Source organism: Bufo gargarizans, chromosome 5, assembly GCF_014858855.1.
Source record: "Bufo gargarizans isolate SCDJY-AF-19 chromosome 5, ASM1485885v1, whole genome shotgun sequence".
NCBI classification, from domain to species: domain Eukaryota; kingdom Metazoa; phylum Chordata; class Amphibia; order Anura; family Bufonidae; genus Bufo; species Bufo gargarizans.
The window spans coordinates 122,260,463-122,286,275 of record NC_058084.1 but is presented as its reverse complement, the minus strand read 5'-3'; the positions used below and the strand labels follow the sequence as shown (position 1 = coordinate 122,286,275).

General features: G+C 42.0%; 1 protein-coding gene across 2 annotated transcripts in view; it reads left to right on the top strand.

Moving 5' to 3' along the window:
- ASXL3 (ASXL transcriptional regulator 3) overlaps positions 1-25,813 on the top strand; it is a 158,010-nt gene that overhangs the window by 49,769 nt on the left and 82,428 nt on the right. For both annotated transcript variants that reach the window (XM_044293282.1, XM_044293281.1), the window contains 3 exons: positions 14,117-14,225; positions 14,751-14,859; positions 17,744-17,841. In XM_044293282.1, the coding sequence (XP_044149217.1) occupies positions 14,117-14,225; positions 14,751-14,859; positions 17,744-17,841 (316 nt within the window). The remainder of the gene's footprint in view (positions 1-14,116; positions 14,226-14,750; positions 14,860-17,743; positions 17,842-25,813) is intronic.

Genomic DNA, 25,813 nt, shown 5'->3' with positions numbered 1-25,813 from the left:
GCTCGGCCACTGCTGCTGGACTGCAGGGTGGTCGTAACAATGGAAGCAAGCCGTGTATAATGTGATGGAACAATGAATCCAGCCAGCAAAGGAGGCAATATGGAAAATCATAATACATTAGTAAGTGGCTTTTATTAACTTTATCTACATAACAAATGCTATTTGCTGAAGTGACACAACCCCGTTAAGTTTTCATGCTGTATACTGTATTTGACACTCCCCATATGTCTTCCTTTGTGTGAATATGCCTTTTAAAAAGTTTTGTGCTAATGTGATCCTCACAATGATCTTACTAAACAACTGTTGGCCTTACCAGCTAATAAAGATTGAGCATGGCAATAAAGCTAAACTGTATGCGTAGCATTGGTGTTTGAACGTTTACGAACCCTACAGAATTGCCTATATTTCTACATAAATTTGACCTAAACTGCATCATGTTTTCTTAAGTCTTAAAAGTAGATAAAGAAAACCAAATCAAATAAGTTGGTCAAAAATATTAGATTTGGTCATTTATCTATCGAGGAAAATGATCAATTAACACGTCTGTGAGTGGCAAAAGTATGGGACCTTTGTGGGACCCCCTTCTGCAGCATTAACTGCGACTAAACGTCACTGTCATTGTTTAGTCCTGCACCTTGTGGACTATTACATGCCTTGCTCATGGCGTGATCTTTTTTGGTCGAGCACTCCTGGAGAGGGTAGTAATGGTCTTGAATTTCCTCCAATCAATTGGTAGAGTATGGTCTTTTGTTGATATTTTCAATTTTTTCCCCTTTTCTATGATTGTTTTATTAGGGATACAGCTCTGCTAGAGATTTAAAGGGAACATGTTGGCTGCCCTAAACGCAGCAGCATGATGTAGTTGCAGCACTGACACGTTTTAGAGAAAATATAGCTTTAATACTGGGTCACAACCAGTGTTATATGCCAGGATCAGCTTAATTGACAGACTTAAAGAGGACCTTTCATGGGTCCAAAGTTAAACATTGTAAACTATCAGAATATTGACCCCCGGACGAAGGCACGCCGAAATGCGTGTTGGGGTAGTGCCATCCTGGGTGATATAGCACACAGTCTTTTTTGGTGAGTCTTTGCTTTCCTTTTTTACCTATACGGCATTTGATTCAAGTTATTTCATACCTAGTCATTATTGAGGTTTGCTCCTATTTCGCTTATGCTGCACTCGCATGCAAACCCTGTTCCATTTTTTTTCCGTGTAGGTTTTCTTTTCATTGCTGACTCAACTGTTATTCATGCTGCAGTTTTTGGTCTATGGCTGGTCATTGTACCGTATATAATTAATTCCATTGATCATAATTTTTTACATTTGACACGTGTGCTATCCCAGGGTGGCGTTCTTTTTCTGCTTCCATTCACTTTTTAACGGCATATCACTTATTGATTTATATTTGAATCATGTTACAATAAAATAATATTTTTACATACGGTACCATGAGCTCTGTTTTCTTGTTTTTTCGCTTATCAGGATATGTAGCACGGCGCCCAGGGATCTCACTGAACTTACTATTATTCCTGGGCGCCGCTCCGTTCACCCGCTGTGGCCCCTGGTATATTCTCCCGCTCTGTAGATTAATTGCTAACATTGGAACAATGGGGAGGAGACTGCCCTTTTTCTCAATGGCGCTGTCCAATCAAAGCGCAGAGCGTCACAGCCAGGGAGGAAAAAATAAACTCACCTTCTCCCTGGCTATAACACTCTGCGCTGCGATTGGACAGCGCTACAGCCAGGGAGAAGGAGCGCCCATTGAGAAAAAGGGCAGTCTCCTCCCTATTGCTCCGATGCTAGCAATTGGCATATAGAGCAGGAGAACATACCGGGTGCCACAGCGGGAGAACAGAGCGGCGCCCAGGAATAATAGTAAGTGCAGTGAGATCCCTAGGTGCCGCGCTACATATTCTGATAGTTAGTTTACAATGTTTGGACCCATGAAAGGTCCTCTTTAAGCATAGCTCATTGTGGGAACTATCATTTAATCATGGTGGTCAGGGCTGCATGATCTTGCTAACAGGTTTACCTGACTTCAGATAGTTATTAAAAGTTTATTCATTCAGCTGTACTTCCGCCGAAAAAATACAAGCATTTACAGCTATACACAATCAAAAAATAACTACTGTAAGAATAAATCTAGAAATGAGGCAGTACCAACAGCATGCCCCCTGCTGCCTGCCCAGGTCCCTATATGGGATGTGAATCCTAGACATTTTTTTTTATAACATGTTTGAGATATTTGAAATGTTATTTTTAATTAAAATAATATGTGAATTTCAAATGAGTTGTCTCATCATAGGAGTGCGGTGATAAAGCTGTGCCAACTGCTAGCTTTGGTTTCTAAGCAGTGGGTCATACATGTCTAGTCTATTGCTTGGAATATAGCATGCTTAAAAATAAATCTTTAGGAAGTAAAAGGACTTGGAGAATAATTACAGTACTACGATACTCTTTTTACCTGATTGTGAAGTTGAATGCACAATGGATATATTAACTTTGCTTTGTGAACTGAAGTGAGGACACACTTAATTTTGCTTTTGATTTAGTAAAAAATTTGTTAAATTGATCTGTAAAATATCCAAATGTATATCTTTTATATATGACAGTAGTGTTATGCCAACAAATATAGTTTGAATTATTACTACATTTTCCTAATAGGGTTTTCTGAGACTTTAATACTGATGGCCTATCCGCTGGATAGGTCATCAGTATCTGATTGGTGGTGGTCCGACACCCGGGACCCCTGCCGATCAGCTGTTTGAGAAGGCATCAGCACTCCTGTGAGCACCGCGGTCTTCTCTGTACTCACAAGCACAGTGCTGTACGTTGTGTAGCGGCTTTGCCTGCTGTCACAGCACAGCCTCATTCACTTCTGTGGGGCTGAGCTGCGCCTAGGCCACGTGACCAATGAACATGTCGTCACATGGCATAGGAAAAGCTGGAGAAGGCCGCGGCACTACTCCGAGCGCCGCTGACTTCTCAAACAGCTGATCGGTGGGGGTCATCGGTTTAGGTCCATTCACTATAATGGGGACTGTCCGCAGATCCGGCCGCAGCATGGCAAACGTGCCGAGAGGTGGCCGGACAAAAACAGCTGCATGCTGCGTTTTTTGTCCGGCCGTCTCTCGGTATCTTTTGCTGTGCTGCGGCCGGATCGCCGGGTGGACTTCTGGCAGCACACGTGTGCAAACAGTAGTACGGGGTAGCAGGGGAACAACCTGTCAGAAAAGTCGAACACCAGTCTGAAAGTAGCCTTAGTACAAAACTGTACAGCCTTCTTCATTGACATACAGACCCCATCAGACACTGATTGAGCGGAGGTATTCCCCCCCCCCCCCCCCCACTTTTGTTAAAGATGCTGTTTTTAAGGCAGATTTTGCAACTTTAAGAAATAAATGGTTAGTTTACAGATTGAAAGATCAACTAACATTAAGAGACAGCATGAGGTGAATGATATAAGAATCGCCCTCTCTTTACGTACATATGCAATGCATTTTGAAACTCTTCAGACTTGAAATTTAACTTTTTTCAATCATTCTGGACCCCATAATGAGAAAGTGAGAACAGAATATTTAAAAATCTTTTCTCATTTATTGAAAAGGAAACACTAAAATCTTGCATTGACATAAGTATTCAGACCCTGTACTCCTTACTTAGGTGCAGCACCTTTTGCAGCAATTACAGCCTCCAGTCTTATTGGGTTTAATACCATAACGTTAGCACACCTAGATTTGGGGGATTTTCTGCTATTTTTCTCTGCAGATCCATAAAAGTTCTGTCAGGTTGGATGGGGAACATTGGTGGACAACCATTTTCAGGTCTCTCCAGAGATGTTCGATTGGGTTTAAGTCAGGACTCTGGCTGGGCCACTAGGAGGTTACATTCACAGACTTTCCCCTAAGCCACTTCTGTGTTGTTTTGGCGGTGTGGTAATTATCCTGTTGGTAGGTGAACCTTCAGCCCAGTTTGAGGTCCCAAGCAGTCTGTCTCAGGTTTTCATTTAGAACATCTCCGTACTTTGTTCCATTCAGCTTTCTCTTAAGGCCTCATGCACATGGTTGTTGCCTGCCATGGCCTGTAAACAGAAGAATGGAGGCCCGGTGTAGTGCTTCCGTGGGGTTTCTCTCCGTGCCTCCGCATGGCAAAAAAATAGAACTTGTTCTATTTTTTCCCGGTGCGGACAGATCATGGACCCATTAAAGTGGATAGTGCCCGTGTATTGGGGACTGCAAACTGCGGTCTCCAATGCACACAACGGTCACATGCAAGAAGGCTAACCCTGACCAGTCTACCTGTCCCACCTGCTGAAAAATATCCCCACAGAATGATGCTGCTGCCACCACCATGCTTGACTGTAGGGATGGTATTGGGCAGGTGTTGAGCAGTGTCTGGTTTCCTATAGACATGACGCTTAGAATTGAGGCCAAAAAGTTTAATCTTGGTTTTATCTTGGTTTCATCAGATCAGAGAATCTTGATTCTCAAAGTCTGAAAGTCCTAGGTTCATTTTGCAAACTCCAGTTGGGCTTTCATGTGTCTTTAACTGAAGAGAGGCTTATTTGCAGTGATGGTCAGTTCGCATTGTTCGCCAACGAACACATGTGGGCTGCCATTTTGACTCACAAGTCCGGCGATGCACAGGTAAGCCCTTACCTGTGCCTGTGTCGGGAGCTGGTCTGAAATCAAATGTGGTCACCGGGAGCAGGCAGTTCCGAGAACAGCCGCGGGGGCCTTCATCGGGCTGTTCTCGGAACTGCCTGCTCCCGGTGACCGCATTTGATTTCAGACCGGCTCCCTGCACAGGTAAGGGCTTACCTGTGCATCGCCGGACTTGTGAGTCAAGATGGCAGCCTGCATGTGTTCGCTGGCGAACAATACCAATTGACCATCACTGCGTATTTGTGGCCACTCTGCCATAAAGCCCAGATTGGTGGAGCACTGCAGTAATGGTTGACCTTCTGAAAGTTTCTCCAATCTGCACACAGGATCTTTGGAGCTCAGCCAGAATGACCATTGGGTTCTTGGTCACCTCTCTTACCAAGGGCCTTCTACCCCAATTACTTAGTTTGGTGGGGCAACCAGCTATAAGAAGAGTCCTGGTTGTTCCAAACTTCTTACATTTAAGGCCTCTTTCACACGAGCGTGTCCGGATAAGGTCCGGATGCGTTGCGGCAAACCCGCGCGAGTAGGTATCCAATAGCAGTCAGTTTTGACTGCGATTGCGTTCCGTTATTCAGTTTTTATTGCGCGGGTGCAATGCGTTTTGCACGTGCGTGATAAAAACTGACTGTGGTAATGGATCATGTGACGGACCACCATGGTAATGGATCGTGTGACGGACCATGTGATGAGCGTAGTGACGTCATCAAAGGTCCTATTCTTCAAAGAAGAAGACAGAAGAGATGCCTGCTGCGCACACAAGTGGATTAAGGTGAGTTAAAAAAAAATGTAACCCCTCCAGCCCTATTGTACGAAGGGAAAATAATAAAGATCGGGTCCCCATCCCGATGGTCTCCTAGCAACCGAGCATGAAAATCGCACCGCATCAGCACTTGCTTGCGGATGCTTGCGATTTTCACGCAGCCCTCACTTCTATGGGGCCTGCGTTGCGTGAAAAACGCACAATATAGAACATGCTGCGATTTTCACGTAACGCAAAAGTGATGCGTGAAAATCACTGCAAAAGTGATGCGTGAAAAGTGCACAGCCCCATAGAAATGAATGGGTCCGGATTCAGTGCAGGTGCAATGCGTTCACCTCGCGCATTGCACACGCGCGGAAAACCCGCCCGTGTGAAAGGGGCCTAAGAGTTAAGAGGGCCGTTGTGTTCATGGGAATGCAAAGTTTTTTTTTTTTTACCCTTCTCCAGATCTGTGCCTCCACACTGTCACTGAGCTCTACAGGTAGTTTCTCCCTCCTCATGACTTGGTATTTGATATACAGTCTGCTGTGAGACCTTATATAGGCAGGATGTGTCTTTCCAAATCCTGTCCAATCAAATGTAGTTACCGCAGGTAGACTCCATTCAATGTGTAGAAACATCTCATAGATGATCAAGAGAAATGTGAGGCCCCACAGAGCTAAATTTCAAGTGCTGTAGCAAAGGGTCACAATATTTATATGTCCATGTAAAATTTTTAGATTTTCCTTAAAAAAAAAAAAAAAAGGTTTCTAAAATGTAGTTTTTACTGTCATTATGGGCTTTTGAGTGCACAATGATGGGGGGAAACAATTTTTTGGTGTTGGCCACGCCCTTCCCACTCCTGAGCCGACGGAGATTGAAAAAATGAAGGTAACAATCAACTTCTGTCAGCTGCAGAAGTGGAGGGAGGGTGACTTTCTCCCTGCAGCTCACACTCAGACAGTACAGTGCTGCTGTCTTAGAGTGAGCTGTTAAAAAGGACCCCCCCCCCCCCGATCCAGTAAAGGCCACTGTTAAGGGACCGGGCCCCTGTGGAGGTCACTGTCAAGGGGGTGGTATGCTGTGAAAGTCACTGTTAAAGGGGAAGGCTGCTGTTAAGGTCAAAGTTAAGGGGGTGGGCTGCTGTGGAGGTCCCATTTTAAGGTATGGGGCACTGTGGGGGGGGTAAGTTTTAAGGTTTGGGGGGCTGTGGAGGTCATTGTTTTGGGGGCGGGGTGCTGTAGATGTCACAGTTATAGTGGATAGAATTGTTATCTTTTAACGACCCACACAAACATTAAATGAAATAGATTAAATATACCCGTGCGAAGCCGGGTCCTTCAGCTAGTATATTGTACATTCTACTGTATTGCCTTCCTCAGGATGGTGATACGGTTGAATGCTGTGGCACTGTGTATTTGTTTCTGCTGGGGCTGTATTTTGTGCTGTACTACAGTATTTCTAGCCCCACCTACTTATAGTATCCCTGCCTTCTGTCATTTTGGACCTGCCTACAACATGGGACCTTGTTTATTTATTTATTTTTTAGTTTTTTTTAGGGCCACTTTGTGAAAAATAATAACACTGTGTGTACTTTGTAATGCTGTTTGGGCGTTAGCAAGGGGAAGCAGCAGATAACTATGACAGGTCCATAGTGAGTACACCAAGACACCCAAGTAATACAATGAATTGGGGGAAACTTTGTAAGTTCTGCAGGGTACTTGTGTGCGATAGAACGGTTGTGTCCACTGGCAACAGGGAATAACCCTAGACAGACAGGGGACTGAGAATAACAAAAGAAAAAATGTTTTCTTTGAGTTATTTATCCATGGTGCACTCAATAATGTAGATCTCTTCATCTAAACAGTCTTATAGTCTTTGTGGAATTTGTATAGATAAAAGGATCGAGGAATCAGGCCTCAGGGCATATTTTTGACTCGCATACTATACAATTTACATTTTATTTTTCATTTTTGTGCAGTTTATTAGAATTGAATACATATCCTATCAACTATATTTTTTTTACTAATTAAAACTATGTACTTATATACATGTTCCTTTTTTTTATATTTTTTTTTAATCTGATTTCATTTTTTGATTGTAGATTTTTTTTCTGCTCTCTTTTCTATACATGATTACGAGGGCAGTCTTTTTGCCTGGGCTGCTACACTGCTTTGCTAATGGCATTCAGAGATGCTTTACAGGAGCCACTGGACCCAGAGGAGACTGGGCTTCTGAACAGTCATTGGGGGATTTATCATAGACCTGCATTTTACGTCGCTGTATGATATGTCCTGCTCTGACAGAGGGTGTGCCTAATTTATGATGAAACCAATCCTCTGGCGTTCCGTGGCCCAAAGTAAAATCTACCGAAGCTGGAGTAAGTGTCCTCGCCACTTACTATCTCGGGTAGAGGACAGTGTAGAAATGTCAATTGCACCTAAATTTAGACGCAGTGGTATTTAAAAAAGTCACAAACACAAGGTTTGCAACTTTTTACGCCAGAAAACTGGCATGGGGGGGAATAATAAATTCCCCCATTGACTTCTAGGCTTGCTCTGTGACCTGTCCAGAGGTCATTGTGCAGGGATGAGGAGGAGGCGAGCTGTGACCATTTTTTGGTGTCAATGGTGTTATGTGATAACAATTTTACAATTACAGGCAGGATATTGTAATTGTGCCTGTGATAATAATGAGATAACTGCTGATCTCAACCAGATGTTTAAAAAAATATGCTTAACCTAAAACCATGATTCAGTAATAGGTCATTTTTTGGACGATGCATTTCTCTTTGAGGTAGCAGTATGCTGGTTCAGATTCCTTCTCTCAATATTATTGTAGCATGAGGAGTAGGGATGAAAAGGATAAGCCTATGGATATGTATTCCAAATGTCTCACACCAATCCTGATAACATAACCTGCTCTCCATATTAGATATGCCCTAGTAAAGAAAGAAAACAGCAAGGCTTATAGGGTTATATTGTCCAAAGGGATCAAACACAACATGGATATGAAAGTGGAAGAGCTTAATTGTGACTGGATAACAAAGAAGGTGTTCATGTTAATCCTGTTTGACGGTTAATCCTAACGTGTGGACTCTAGTGGTTCTGTGACCCTCTTCACCCCCACCACGATTACAGAATGCGCAACCTGTAATTAAACCTTCTTTAATAAGACGTTTGCCTGTATGGACATCAGGAAAAATTGAATTACACATCTAAAGGGCCTGCAAGCAAGTGTTGTTTTTATAGGTTTTTACTAGTGTTGATCAAGCACCAAAGTGCTCGGGTGTTCTGGCCGAACACATCGGGATGCTCGGGTGCTCTACTGAGCACCCGAGTATAATGGAAATCAATGGGAGAACCCAAGAATCAAACCAGGCACCCCCTGCTCTGAAGAGGAGAGGGGGTCTGGTTTACAGAAAAAGGTTAGAAATTGATGGAAAGACCACCGAAAGGGTTTGGAAACCGCATGGGGAGGACATCTGGATGCATCTTGGACTCCTATTACCTATGACATACAATAGACAACCACACAAAGGCTTTATACCAAAAGCCGGGTATGTGCAAGCCAACAATCTATCCATGAGACAGATACAATCGGCATACCTTACAATGGCAGCCTTGTGCGCTATGAGACATTCAAAACCAGCTCTTATCTGACTGAGAGCCAGTAAGCCTCAAAATATCTGTTGGATGGCTTAGGGCTCTTTCACATCTGCGTTCTTTTCTTCCGGCATAGAGTTCCGTCGTCGGGGCTCTATGCCGGAAGAATCCTGATTAGTTTTATCCTAATGCATTCTGAATGGAGTGAAATCCATTCAGGATGCATCAGGATGTCTTCAGTTCCGGAACGGAACGTTTTTTGGCCGGAGAAAATACCACAGCATGCTGCGCTTTTTGCTCCGGCCAAAAATCCTGAAGACTTGCCGCAAGGCCCGATCCGGAATTAATGCCCATTGAAAGGCATTGATCCGGTTCCTGCCTTAAGCTAAACGTCGCTTCGGCGCATTGCCGGATCCGACGTTTAGCTTTTTCTGAATGGTTACCATGGCTGCCGGGACGCTAAAGTCCTGGCAGCCATGGTCGAAGTGTAGCAGGGAGCAGCATACTTACTGTCCGTGCGGCTCCCGGGGGGCTCCAGAGTGACATCAGGGCGCCCCACGCGTCATGGATGACGTGACCACATGGCACGTCATCCATGCGCTTGGGGCGCTTTGACGTCATTCTGGAGCGCCCCGGGAGCCGCACGGACTGTAAGTATACTGCTCCCCCGCTCCTACTATAGCAACCAGGACTTTAATAGCGTCCTGGGTGCCATAGTAACACTGAAAGCATTTTGAAGACGGATCCGTCTTCAAATGCTTTCAGTACACTTGCGTTTTCCCGGATCCGGCGTGTAATTCCGGCAAGTGGAGTACACGCCGGATCCGGACAACGCAAGTGTGAAAGAGGCCTTAGGTGGGCCTGTGCACCTAGATCATTATCATTAGGGTGACAAAAAGTTTTCTGATTGTCCTAACATAATATTCAATAACCTTTCTATACAGTTTTGTCATGTAAACTCATTTGCATAAACATGGCCATATGAGAAAGACCTGCAAATGAGCAGAATCTGACAAAACTGTATAGAAAGGTTATTGAATATTATGTTAGGACAATCAGAAAACTTTTTGTCACCCTAATGACAATCTAGGTGCGCAGATCCACCCAAGCCATCCAACAGATATGAAGCAACTTTGTTTATTCACAGGTACAGTTATTCGCTTTTTAAGCATAAAAAACATTATTCTCAATATGATAAGGATATATATGGGCTCATTTATTAAACAGAAATACGGCTTCTCGCTGCTCACGCCAGGTCCAAAAAAAAGTGCACATGGCTTGGGCGGTCAAGGGGATGGATCTGCAGGCCCGTGTCATTTACCATTTTCTACTCCTGTTTCAGGTGTAGAAAAAGGTCTAAATGTAACACAGCTCGGAAGCTGGCTGACATTTAGAAGCGGCGGTGGATCCGCCAAAGTTATGTAGAGGCCAGAACCTCTTCATAACTCCGCCGCATCCTCTGCCAGGTAGAAGGTTTATTAAGACCGGCTTCTAAAAGGCCGGTCTTAATAAATGTGCTCCATACACTTTTATTATGGGTTAAATATGAAAGAAAAGAAAATATCTGAAGGAAAAAAAGAGGGATCACTACATACAAAACTGTACACTTATCACTAAGCTATAGCGTTTTCATAGAGTTGTCAAGTTTTTTTCTATGCTTAGAAGCAAAGTCACATTACTGGTATCTTTATATTCATATATTCTGCCTGTGAATAAAGTAGAAAAGTATATTAGCTTTATGAGTATATCTCAAAGTGGAAAAGCTATAGTACATAGTGTATATGATATCTATATGCTAGGGCACAGCTCTGCCCTCAGCCTGATGTCTAGCCCTGTGAATCACACGGATGTGGGAGTGTGCAGAGCACAGGAGGTGTTACAGATCAGTGCTCAAAGGATTAAGCCCCACCCCGTGGTGCTCAAACCCGCTAATTTGCATATGAATAAAAAACGCAAATATCTCTGCAGCTATTTATCATGCAGACAAAAGAAAGGTATAGTTTTAATCAGCATGTTGAGCCCTATCAGGCAGTATGTCTGGTTTAATAGGGTTGATCATGCTGACAGAGATTCTTAAAATGCTGTGTCAGTAATGCCCAACCTGCGGCCCTCCAACTGTTGTAACACTACAACTCCCACTATACCCTGCTATAAGCTGATAGCTGTAGGCTGTCCAGGCATGCTGGGAGTTGAAATTTTGCAACAGCTGGAGGGCTGCAGGTTGGGCATCACTGCTATATGTAATCGGTGGGGTCCGACACCTGGGACCACATGCCGATCAGCTGTTTGAGAAGGTAGTGGCACTCCTGTGAGCTCCGCAGCCTTCTCCCTGCTGTGCTTGTTATCACAGCTCCGCTCCATTCACTTCTTTGGGGCTGAGCTGCGCCGAGGCCATGTAACCAATGAACTTGAAATCACTTGGCCTAGGGAAAGCTGAGAGAAGGCTGTGGCACTACTGTGAACGCCGCTGCCTCCTGAAACAGCTGATCGCGGGGGTCCCGGGTATCGGACGCCCACCAATCAGATACTGATTACCTATCTAGAGGATAAGTCAACAGTATTTAAGTCTCGGAAAATCTCTCTAATATCATTACATTTTGTGTTTTATAGTTTTTTTTTAGAATATATCCTGTTCTAATTTTTTAGATGCATCTTATTATGTCAGTAAAGCTCCATTCACACGACCGTATTTTGTTCCACATCCGATCCTCATTTTTGCGGATCGGATACAGACCTATTCATTTCACTGCTGCAGTGCTGTCCACATCCGTATGTCCGTTCCGTGTCCCCGCAAATGAATAGAACGTGTCTTTTTCTTGTCCTTTTTTGCAGACAAGGATAGGTATTTCCACCTAAGGGCGGGACGTGCTGATCCGCAAAATGCGGAATGCACACGCCGTGTTTTGCAAATACGCAGATTATGGATGGCAAAATGGATACTGTTATGTGAATGGGGCCTAACGGAACTACAGTACTCTGAGACGTGTACGAAAGTATTTTTCCCCGCTTTCTGAAATATCAGATTGTAATGCTGATAAATGGGTAGAAAATATACAATTTTACGTTAGACCTAATGGGATTCTTTAGCTATATTTTTTTCAAAAAATGTTAATAAGCTAAGATCAGCAATGACATGTATAGTGCCTAGCTTATATTCCACTTCTTTGTGTAGTGCCGATCCATTCCGATCAGCTGACAGTGTGGTTGCTAGGGATACACTGCCTTTTATGTTGCTGTCAGTGATGATCTCCGTAGCAACCGGTCTGTCATTGGCCTGTATCTCAAGGCTATATTCGCTCTGAGTCAAGGACAGAGAAAGGTCAAGGAGAGTCACCGGGATTTTGTCTTCTACTTGCGAATCCGCAAAAAAAAATGTCTGACATCCGTATGCCATCCTTTTTTTTTTTTTTTTTTTTTTTTTTTGCGGATCCATTGTAACAATGCCTATCCTTGTCTGCAAAACGGACAAGAATAGGACATGTTTTTTTTTTTTTTTTTGCGGGAATACGGAACGGAGATACAGATGCGGATGGCACATGAAATTGAAATGAATAGGTCTGCATCCTATCCGCAGAAAAAAACGGAACGGACACGGAAACAAAATACGTTCGTGTGCATGAGGCCTAAGGCCCCCTGCACACGAACGTGCGCTTCCCATTACCGTATTGCGGACCGCAATACACGGGTGCCGTTCCGTGGGCATTCCGCATCACGGATGCGGACCCATTTACTTGAATGGGTCCGCAAACCCGGAGATGCGGAACGGAAGCACGGAACGGAACCCTACAGAAGCACTACGGAGTGCGTCCGTGGGGTTTTGTCCCGTACTTCTGTTCCGCAAAAAGAGAGAACATGTCCTATCTTTTTGCGGAAAGGCCGGCCACTGTGGCTGCCCCACGGACTGTGTTTGTGCATTGCGGCCCGCAGCACGACCACGGGGTGCACGCGTTCGTGTGCAGGGGGCCTAAGTCGAACGGCACTCATGTTCATTTTTATGAAACTGTGAGGGGTTTCCACAAATGACCATTCGTGGGATTGTTCGTTTCCTTGCGCCTCACTCAGTTTTCACCCGTTCAGACAAGGGGATGTGTCCCCAACAGATTATTTTCATGTCATCATAGAAAAAAGGGGATCAACATCAAACGAGTGAAACAGGTTTATTTTTATTTTTCTCTATTACTGCAGTCATTTGCAGGGTGATTGGGAATGAAAAGCGATGTAAAAGGTCCTATATCCAACGATATTTCATTCTTACATTCTTTTTAAAGTTTACTTTGATTAATGGGAAGATAATTCTATACCTGAATGAACCGAGGGCCTGGTTATGTGACAAGCTGTAGTCCATAGCACTTGCTGGAATAAATAATGCTCTGGGGGGTTTCTTTGCACGTTTGAGCTCTTTGATTGATTGTGAGTGCACCCTTTGACTGGATCTCATTCATGGGGCTCTGCTGTGTCTGCTCACACACAAAGCGATTATTATCATCCCTAAATCCTTCCACTTGATATAATTGGCGTTCCTGCACATCCATCACATAAGACCCTGCCTTGAGCTGCAGACTGTAGTCCACAAACCAACAGAATGTTGACTCCCACCTCCATGAGTCCAGAAACGTAACCACTCGATTCTTCCGGGGCCTTTCTTCACTTTGCCTTTGTTGCCTTTCATTCACAGCCGCTATTGAACGTGCAGTTTCTTCTCTTCCATCTGATCATTCATGTGCATCAGAAGCCTCCTCGGCAACACTTTCAAAACCACAGCTCTCCTATGTTGTTTACGGAACATTTTTACTAAAATTGTTGGACTCCGCTCTCCTCAGCTTTTTTTTTTTCTTCTCATTTTATGGAAAAACGTAATTATTTTGCACAGTTTCCCCCTGAAGCTTATGGAGCAGATGCATTTGATTAGGATTGTTGGACCCTTTATTGTAATGTAGATGCTTTCAGGCTCGGAAGAATTTCTCTAAAGGGAAGCATGAACAGAAAAAAGAAGAGGAAAAAAAAAGCCAAGGGGAGAGGAGGCATTGTTAGATGTGGTCAGGCTCACGTGTTTTTACACTCATTTTCATGGATGTCTTGTTATTGTTATCTCACATTGTAGTGGTACTTCTCCGTTGGCTTGTCTAAATGCCATGCTTCATACTAACACCCGTGTGGGCGATGGGACCTTCTTCAAAATCCCAGGGAAATCAGGACTTTATGCTCTTAAAGTAAGTGTTTTTTTTTGTTTTTTTATGCATTTCAGTTAAATTGTGACTTGTATGGATTGTAACGGATCGTGATTTTCATATAAATTGTGACTTGTATGGATTGTAACGGAGCGTGAAGCTTCAGTGGAGGAGTGGGATTTCCTCCTAGACTATCCTCCTTGAGATCAGTTGCCAGACTTTATGTAATGCCCGTTAATAAAAGACCTTTTATAGAGAAATGTATTTTGGTGCCGGGGTAGCTTGATTGAAATAAACCTTTTGAATTATACATTTGCTGTAAATATTATCCTGTGTTTAGTGTCTTTTGTGATCCGTTGAAGGTATTGCTTCTTGGAGCTTCATATATCATGGTTTTAGACAAGTCCATTATAGATATTCCGCCTGCACCGTCTATGTAAACTGTACAACAATGATTTCACTTGAAAATGAAATATTCCTACAACAATTCACACCAGGCCCGTCTAATCTGGGGAATGAGAAGCAGTGAACCTGTAATATGCTAATAAGGATTTATGTTTCCATCAGAAAGAAGAATCTACTTGCCCGGCTGATGGAACACTGGAAATAGGTTGCGAGTCAGAGTTAGATGGGAATGAAATGGGAGAGGCAAGCAGCAATGGAGAAGAAAATGAAGGTAGAACCCAAAGGAGTTATTGACCTTTTTTTATCTACTTTCCTCTTGTTTCGTCTTCTTGTTGCATCTACAGCCTGGTATCCATTCAAGTTTTGTTGATTTACTATTAGGTTTTCTGTAATATGTAGGTAAATATTTGTACATTACACACGATACTTTCCACCACAGACCATTATTGTTGGAATGCTTGGCTTATATTGCAGCCTTCAAACCTCAAACGATGACTGATATCCAGATTTGTTCATTTTTTTATTTTTATTTTCATTACTGTAATTTTATGTTAAAGGAGTTGTCCGCTTTTGTTATATTGATGACCTCTCCCCAGGATAGGACATCAATATCAGATCGGGGGAGAGCTGTGTCCTCTTCTCTATTTACCTGTTGACTGTTGACACTACAGCGGCTTCCAGGTGTAATGACGGCTCTGCCGTCCCCATTCACTTCAATAGGAGGACTCCGTCCTACTCACTTGAATAGAAAGGATCCGTCCCATTGAAGTGCATGGGGACGGCAGAGTTGCAATTACACCTGCTGTCCACCGCAGTGTTGATGGCGACTAGATAATCATCGAAGAGAAGGCAGCGCTTGTGTGAGCGATACGTTCTCTTCAAACCACTGATTGGCAAGGGTGCTGGCAGTCGGACCCCCACTGATCTGTTATTGATGACCTATCCTGAGGATAGGTAAGGTCATCAATATAACAAAACTGGGGAACCCCTTAGATTTGCTCCCTGGAAAAAAGCCTACCTTCCCAGTGTCTGCAGTTTTCATTTATATGTATAAGGCAGAGCTTGATCCTCTCCTCAATTAGGCTACTTTCACACTGCCGTTTCTGGGTCCACTTGTGAGATCCGTTTCAGGGATCTCACAAGCGGCCCAAAACGGATCAGTTCAGCCCCAATGCATTCTGAATGGATAAGGATCCGTTCAGAATGCATCAATTTGGCTGCGTTTGGTCTCCATTGCGCTTTTGAGGCGAACACTAAAACGCAGCTTGCAGCGTTTTGGTGTCCGCCTGACGATGCAGAGCCAAACGGATCCGTCCTGACTTACAATGTAAGTCAATAGGGACGGATCAGTTTTCACTGACACAATATGGTGCAATTGAAAACGGATCCGTCCCACATTGACTTTCAATGCAAGTCAAGATGGAATGAATAATGCAAACGGATCCGTTATGAATGAAAACAAGTGTTTGCATTATCGGTGCGGATCCGTCTGTGCAGATACAAGACGGATCCGCACCGAACGCAGGTGTGAAAGTAGCCTTATCTCAATGCTGTGACAGATCTCACAAGCATTACTGAATGGTAGATGTCTGTCAGCGATGGGAAATCTGAGAGCTGTACTAATTTTCTTGGCCATAAACCGCAGCATGTTAACACAATCTCTAGGTGAAAGCAAATCTACTTTGTAACAAATGGATTCCCATACATCATGCACAACATTGTAGTTGTGTGTGTAGGGTACTTTCACATTAGCGTTTTTCTTTTCCGGCATAGAGTTCCGTCACAGGGGCTCTATACTGGAAAAGAACTGATCAGTTTTATCCCCATGCATTCTGAATGGAGAGTAATCAGTTCAGGATGCATCAGGATGTCTTCAGTTCAGTCGTTTTGACTGATCAGGCAAAAGAGAAAACCGCAGCATGCTACGGTTTTCTCTCCGGCGAAAAAAACTGAAGACTTGCCTGAACGCCGGATCCGGCATTTTTTCCCATAGGAATGTATTAGCTCCGGATCCGGCATTCAGAATACCGGAATGCCGGATCCGTCGTTCCGGCATGCGCAGCCCGGTAAAAATGTGAAAAAATGTACAAGAATGATCCGTCGATCCGCATGACAAGCGGAGACGGATCCGTCCTTGCAATACATTTGTGAGACGGATCCGACGACGGAACTGCCCGCCGGATCACACTGCCGCAAGTGTGAAAGTAGCCTTAACTGTTTTTTTTTTTTTTTTCCCTTTTTTGCTAAAATGTTTTTATTGTAATATATTACCGTAATTAAGTTATGTAGGCGAATGGATATCATTACTGTGTGTACAGTGTCCCTATGTCTGTTAGAGTGCATACAGGGTGGAGGATTTTGTAGCATCGTTTGTCATGAATCTGGGACAAGCCACACTTGCTAATTATGCATATTGCTAAAAACTTGCCACTGATTTCATCCTTACATTGCACTAAAGAGTCAAACCCTTGGCAAATCATCAGAGAACAGCGGTGTAAGTTCGGGTCTGTACACTTCTCATTTTAACTTTACTGGGAAAGCTCCTGGTGCGCACGCTGTTTTCACATACTTTGGGCCGGTATGAGTCAGAATACTCTTTTGAGTCCCCTACTCATTTCTATACAAAGGAACTCGGTGCAAAAAATTGTTTAGCAATTTGCAGTATTTTGTATATTAGTTTATTTTTATTTTTTATACAGTGGGAGTCGCTGTGCCACTGTAGGCCTATGCAGCGGAATACGTTGGAGGTCCGTGTAGGAAAATACTCACTAAATGAGAAGAGAGCCCAACACTGATTACCTTAGAAGTTTTAATGCCTCTCCCTGAGTTCTTTGTGATCTGTCTGGGTTCAAATCTGCGCTTATAACTCCGGCACTCTGTTCCAGCTTTACTGTAATGGGATCAGGCGGGGATCCGGCCACCTTACGGCATATATGCCGGCTTTCGGCCGGACAAAAATTGCTGCGTTTAGTATTTTTGTGTGGCCGAAAGCCAACATGTGCGCCGGATTCAGTGAATTAAAAGCAAAGATGTGAACCCAGCCTTAAGCATACGTTTCATGCATTTTTTTTATTTTATTTTTTACCTTGATCGTTTTGTCAGTCTATTAGCACATGGTGTGTTTAACAAGAATTGTTTTATCTATTTGTACACAGTGTGCCTGAAGCAAGTGACTGAAGAAGCGTCTTCCAACCGAATGCAGAGCAAGCTAGTGTCTTCCTTCCAGCAGCACACCAAAAAGGCACTGAAGCAGGTAGGTTCAGTTTAGTCCCTAAAGTTTTGTTGGCACAACGTCAAAAGATGTCACTTTTTTTAAAAGTTTCCAGTCTAAATTCATAGCCCCCTGGAGATTGGTGTAAAGTAGAACTGGCTTAGTTGCCCTTAATAACCAGTCAGATTCCACCTTTCATTTTTTTACAGCTCCTTTGGAAAATGAAAGGTGGAATCTGATTGGTTGCTGTGGGCAACTAAGCCAATTCTACTTTACACCAGTTTGATAAATGACCCCGTAGGTTACTATGTACACCATCATGCAGCTTATTCTGAAGAATTACCTGAAACGATAGTTACACTTTAAAGCGGTTATCCAGGAATGGATAATGATGACCTATCCTTCGTCTCGCCCGAAGTCACGCGAGACTTTGGTGAATTAATTCGGCAATCAGATCTGCATCTTTAAAAATATTTTAAAATAGCAATCCGAAGTCGGGTTTGATACAGATGTACCAGCCGTTGCCAAAACCGACTTCGGATTGCTATTTAAAATGTTTTTAAAGACGCAGATGTGATTGCCGAATGAATTCACCAAAGTCTTGCGTAACTTCAGTGAGACAAATTTTGCCAACACGGAGGCAATACATTTTAATGCTATACGCGGAGACAGCATTAAAACCGAAGTGTTTGAATAAATCAACTTCAGATCTTTGATCCGAAGCTTGATTCACTCAACACTAACACAATAGATGCAAACATTACATATGGACTAAGCCCTCACTCTGATATGATAAAATCTGAGACTCTCAGACAATATATTTTGATCAAAACACATCTGTACCCGTCTACCAGCGCCAAGGTGGTCTCCATCAGGCAGGTTCTACTCTAAACCTACCTATGCCGTTGGGCATCTGCATTTAGCAGAGCAGACCCTGCACATATAGTGTGCTGCTCTTGGTTACCTCTTTGTGCATCAAGCAACCAATGAAAGGAGGAGCACACACACCTATATGTACCACCTACTCAAAGTTGCCTGTGGGATAGGCGGGACAAAAGTGCACAAAAATGTTGCACCCAAGGTGGAAAAATAGGAGCGCATTCAGACTTGAAGGTGACAATTCTTCAAGTATAGACTAAAAACAGAAAGAAAATCACTGAAAAAGTAAAAAAAAACTATTATATATAGACTTAGCCCTATAATATTTGAATCTGTTGTGTTAGTGCGTTATTTTCAGTGATTGTAGCTCAGCACTATTCACTTAACCCCTACCTGACATATGACATAATAGTACGTCATGGCAGCAAGTGACTTGCCGCATTTTTACGTATTATTACGTCATGGTGATCGATCGGGCACCGGAGCGGTGCTTGTCCGATCACTGCAGGGGCCCGGCAGTCCCTGATAGCCGGGCCCCTGCTGCATCCGCCAGCATCGCTGTGAAAGCCGATGCTGGCGGATTAACCCGTGGTCAACACTGACCGCGGCATAGAAGGTGCATGCAGCGGGTGAGGGAGCCCATCAGGTCCCCGTGCTGCTGTGGTGAGGACCCGATGGCTGACAAGGCAGCCTGATGCCATGCACAGGATGCCTAATGCCTTGAACGGCATCGGGACCTGCCTTTTACGGGAGCCGAGGAGATCCAGCCCCAGTCTGGGTCTCCTAGGCAACCTGTTAGTGTATTACTGTGTATTACAGATGTATTGTAATGCATTGCAGAGGGGATCAGACCCTCAAAAGTTGGAATCCCAGAGTGGGACATAATTAAAGTTTAAAAAAAAAAAGAAAGCAAAAAAAGTGTTTTTAATAAAAAAAAAAAGTTTCAAGTAAAAAAAAGAAAAACACGCCCCTTTCCCCTGACTTTATAATAAAAAATAGAAAAAAAAGGAAAAAACACACATATTGGGTATCGCCGTGCCCGTAACGACCGGCTCTATAAATATATCACATGATCCACCCCATCCGATAAACACCATATAAAAAATAAATAAAAACTGTGTAAAAAAAAAGAAGCAATTTTTGTCACCTTACATCACAAAAAGTGCAACACCAAGTGGCCAAAAAGGCATATTTTCCACAAAATGGTACCAATAAAACAGTCACCTCATCCCGCTAAAAATTAGCCCCTACATAAGAAAATGGCTTAAAATATATAAAAAAAATATATATAGTTCTCAGAACACGGAGACATTAAAACATTATTTTTTTTGTTTCAAATATGCTATTATTGTATTAAAGAGAAATAAATAAATAAAAGTATACATATTAGGTATCGCTGCGTCCGTAACAACTAGCTCTATAAAAATATCACATGACCTAACCCCTCAGATGAACACCGTAAAAAAAAAAAAAAAACAGTGCCAAAAAAGCCATTTTTTTGTCACCTAACATGACATAAAGTGCAACACCAAGTGATCAAAAAGGCATATGCCCTCCAAAATAGTACCAATAAAACTGTCACCTTATCCCGCAAAAAAATGAGCCCCTACCTAAGACAATCGGTCAAAAAATAAAAAAAGTTATGGCTCTTAGACTATGGAGACATTAAAACATCATTTTTTGGGTTTAAAAACTTAAATAAATAAGAAAAAGTATACATATTAGGTATTGCCACGTCCGTAACGATCTGCTCTATAAAAATGTCACATGACTTAACCCCTCAGGTGAACGTTGTAAAAATAAATAAATAAAAACTGAGCTAAAACAAACAACTTTTTTGGTCACCTTGCCCCATAAAGTGTAATAATGAATGATCAAACAGTCATATGTACCCAAAAATTGTACCAATAAAAATGTAATCTCTTCCTGCAAAATACGAGCCCCTGCAGAAGACGATCGGCAGAAAAATAAAAAAAATATGGCGTTCAGAAAATGGAGATACAAAAACATAATTTTTTTTTCAAAAATGCTTTATTATGTAAAACTGAAACAAACAAAGAAAGTGGACATATTTGATATCATTGCGTCCGTAACAAAATGCACTATAAAAATAGCACATGATCTACCCTGTCAGATGAATCTTGTAAAAAAAATAATTTAAACGGTGCCAAAACAGACATTTTTGGGTTACCTTGCCTCACAAAAAACATAATATAAAGCAATTAAAAATCCTATGTACCCCAAAATAGTACCAATAAAACTGGCACCTTATCCCCTCATTTCCAAAATGGGTAATTTTTGGGGAGTTTCTACTGTAAGGGTGCATCAGGGGGGCTTCAAATGGGACATGGCATCTAAAAACCAGTCCAGCAAAATCTGTTTTCCAAAAACCATATGGCGCTCTGCCGTGTGCCTTTACATCAGTTTACGACCACATGTGGGCTATTTCTGTAAACTGCAGAATTGGGGTAATAAATATAGAGGGTTTTTTTGGCTGTTAACCCTCGATGTGTTAAAGAAAATTTTTTATTAAAGTGGAAAATCTTCCAAAAAAGTTAAATTTGATCTCCATTTTCCTTTAATTCTTGTGGAACACCTAAAGGGTTAACAAAGTTTGTAACTTGAGGGGTGTAGTTTCTGCAATGGGGTCGTTTATGGGGGTATCCACTATGTAGGCCCCACAAAGTGACATCAAACCTGAACTGATCCTTAAAAAGTGGGTTTTGGAAATTTTCTTAAACATTTAAAAAATTGCTTCTAAATCTCTAAGCCTTCTAACGTCCTAAAGAAATAAAATGACATTTACAAAATGATGCCAAAATAAATTAAACATATGGGGAATGTTAAGTAATAAATATTTTATGAGGTATCACTTTCTGTTTTAAAAGCAGAGAAATTGAAATTTTAAAAAATTTAGAAGTTTTCCAAATTTTGGGTAAATTTGGGATTTTTTCATAAATAAAGGTGAAATATATTGACTCAAATGTATAACTATCATGAAGTATAATGTGTCACGAGAAAACAGTCTCTGAATGACTTGGATAAATAAGTGTTCCAAAACTATTACCACATAAATTGACACATGTCAGATTTGCAAAAAATGGCCTGGGCAGGAGGGTCGAAAACTGGCCCCAGGGTAGAAGGGGTTAAATGGGGGTGAGCTGCAACTAAGCCATGAGACTGATGTAGGGTGACGTCACATGGCCTAGGTAGAGGCCGCGGTTCTCACAGGGCAGGTCCTCAATATTGATTACTGGATAACCCCTTTAAGGTGTCCAATGGTCTCCAAGTAGTAAAATACAATCTGTCAGCATGAAAACAACTACTAAACTAAGCTACAACATTATTAGTATGAATTTTCCAAAACATTTTCCAAAAATATTCAATTTGATCCTAATTTTTTTGTGTTAAAAACACTGGCTGCAGAAAGCCTGTATAGTGGTGTAGAACAGTAACACGCATAGGGAGTCTGCTGTAGTAGAGAAATAATACTGTGAGTCAGTATGACATGCAGATGACAGGCGTCGCTCTTAGAATCACTGCACACTTCACTTATTTGGGCAGTCACGGGGCCAAAACTGACCAAATAACTCAAGTGTGAACTGAGCCTTACAGGTCAATGTTAGCGTCCGGTATAAAGAACTGTGCAGTGGCCCAAGATTGTACTATAGAGAGAGAGGGGGCTGTCGTCAGCTGATTCCACATAGATTTCTACAGATCCTGTTTTTCCTAAAATCAGTAGTATCAGGCTGCAATTTCACCCCAATAATACAATTGGGGATTAACAGATATATTTGTTTATAATAGAACATGAGTACCCTAAAATCAGTAGTATCGGGCCGCAATTTCACCCCAATTACAGAATCAAGGATTGATGGAATTACTTATGTATAAAAGAAGGTGACCAACCTAAAATCTGTAGTATTAGATCACAGTTAACCCCAATGAGTGCAGCAAGGTGTAATAGAATAGCTCCTATAAGCCAGGCTGTACACTGTTCAATTGTCCCTGCTCAGTCCCTATAGTGTGGATAATGCCTCCCTATAATGTCCCTACACTATCTCAGTGCTGTCCCCAAACTGTCCAGAAGTAATATTTTGTGAATAAAGTCTTTTCTTAATCACTGTCCCTAGTGCCTGCAATGTCTCTCCCTGCACCCAATTCACTGAGACTGCCCAGAATGAGACCCTGTGACATCACAGGGTCTGGCTAGCTGCTGATTGGCTGTCTGCATGGCATTGTGGGCGATCCCTCGTTCCTGGTCTTCTTACTTTCACTTTGCAACATGTGCAGCAGCCATTTTGGGATAAATCTGGTTAGTTACCTCAAAGCCCGAAGAAATTTGGATTTATGACAAATCTAATTGTTCCTGAAATTCAGATCGAATTGCATTTATCAACTTTGAATCGCTCCCCACTAATTATTAGTCTAAAGTGCACTGATTGGCTATATGTATTGCGTCCCCTCTGGCCATGACCCCCTAGACATTGCCACTTCTCATTTTATTCAACTTAAAGAGTATACTAGTTTTATTCTATAATTTTTATTTTGGCCATCTCCAGACTCCGATCCATGGTGCGCATCATGTTACTGTTTTCTAATGTGAAGAGGTTTTAGGTCTCTTCTTGCACCTCCGTCCATGTTCTCTGTTTAATTGCAACTCAGCGGGGGATGGGAATCCCTTCTTTATTTGACATCACATTTATGGCCATTGCTCATGTGTTTTGTATATGTTTATTTTCTGTAAAAGTGTGGCTTACTGTAACTTTTTTTAAAATAATTTTTGCTTCTTCTGCTGCTGAATGTTTGTTAGCTTGACCTATTTAATTCTGGGGTGCCTTGTGTTGTAATTGAAGTATAGGTATCGGTGCCCCTGCCGTGCAGAACAATCCCTAGTTCTTTGACTTAATATATGAACTGGAATATGGAATAGCACAAAACATGACAAGCCAAAGCCATTTTCAAGTCTTTAAATATTAGAGCAGATTTTCAGACGAGAAGTCCTCATTATACGCTTGGCATTATTGTAAACTGTCTCCTCATTGTCACATTGGAAGGGAGTTCGTCCTCTCCTTGCGGAATGTCTTAAATCTTATAGGTATCATTTTTATTAATCTAGGTTTTCTGGGGCCTTTTTCTTGGCTCTGGCAATAAAATGCATTATTTATTTCATTGTTATTGTGTCTTATTTGCTACAGCCTTTACAAGTATACCTGCTGTAATACCAGACGGCTGACTTTAATATCCTAATGTTACTGTCATATAATACAGTATATATCATCTGCTCCTGCAGTGTTTAGAAGATTCAGCAGAATTGCTTCCTTAACGGGCTACCTATCAATAATGGTATTGTGCTGGAGCTCACTTCTGTGATTAGTGGGTAGCGCTGCTTCCGTAGGAGCTCTTTGCACTTTGAGGGTTGCTCAGCTGTGTAACGGAATTGCTGCGGTTCCTAAGTTGTTCCACTTTACAATAATACCCCTCACAATGTTTAGGAGGGAAGAAATGTTATTAATTGATAGTGGCATTTTATTAACAGTACCACGCTCAAATTCAGTGAGCTCTTTAGATTGAGCCACTCTTTAACAAATGTTTGTAAAAGCAGACTACATGGATAGGGGCTGGATTTTATACACCTGTGGCAATGGGCCTGAATGAAACACTTGAATTCAGTGATTAACCCCTTAAGGACACAGCCTTTTTACACCTTAGGACCAGGCCATTTTTTGCAAATCTGACCAGTGTCACTTTAAGTGCTCATAACTTTAAAACGCTTTGACTTATCCAGGCCGTTCTGAGATTGTTTTTTCGTCACATATTGTACTTCATGACACTGGTGAAATGAAGTCAAAAAAATATTTTTTTTTGCACCAAAAAATACCTAATTTAACAAATTTTTGGAAAAATTAGCAAATTTCAAAGTTTCAGTTTCTCTACTTCTGTAATACATAGTAATACCCCCAAAAATTGTGATGACTTTACATTCCCCATATGTCTACTTTATGTTTGAATTGTTTTGGGAATGATATTTTATTTTTTGGGGATGTTATAAGGCTTAGAAGTTTAGAAGCAAATCTTGAAATTTTTCAGCAATTTACAAAAACGACATTTTTAGGGACCAGTTCAGGTCTGAAGTCACTTTGCGAGGCTTACATAATAGAAACCACCCAAAAATGACCCCATCTAAGAAACTACACCCCTCAAGGTATTCAAAACTGATTTTACATACGTTGTTAACCCTTTAGGTGTTGCACAAGAGTTATTGGCAAATGGGGATGAAATTTGAGAATTTCTTTTTTTTGTCAAATTTTTTATTTTAACCCATTTTTTCCACTAACAAAGCAAGGGTTAACAGCCAAACAAGACTGTATCTTTATTACCCTGACTCTGCCGTTTACAGAAACACCCAATATGTGGCCGTGAACTACTGTACGGCCACACAGCGGGGCATAGAGTGAAAGGTGCGCCGTTTGGTTTTTGGAGGGCTGATTTTTATGGACTGGTTTATTTACACCATGTCCCATTTGAAGACCCCTGATGCACCCCTAGAGTAGAAACTCCCTAAAAGTGACCCCATCTAAGAAACTACACCCCTCAAGGTATTCAAAACTGATTTTACATACGTCGTTAACCCTTTAGGTGTTGCACAAGAGTTATTGGCAAATGGGGATGAAATTAGCAAATTTCATTTTTTTGTCTAATTTTCCATTTTAACACATTTTTTCCACTAACAAATCAAGGGTTAACAGCCAAACAAGACTGTATCTTTATTGCCCTGACTCTGCCGTTTACAGAAACACCCAATATGTGGCCGTAAACTACTGTACGGCCACACAGCGGGGCGTAGAGGGAAAGGTGCGCCGTTTGGTTTTTGGAGGGCTGATTTTTATGGACTGGTTTATTTACACCATGTCCCATTTGAAGCCCCCTGATGCACCCCTGGAGTAGAAACTCCCTAAAAGTGACCCCATCTAAGAAACTACACCCCTCAAGGTATTCAAAACTGGTTTTACATACGTCGTTAACCCTTTAGGTGTTGCACAAGAGTTATTGGCAAATGGGGATGAAATTTGAAAATTTCATTTTTTTGCCTTATTTTCCATTTTAACCCATGTTTTCCACTAACAAAGCAAGG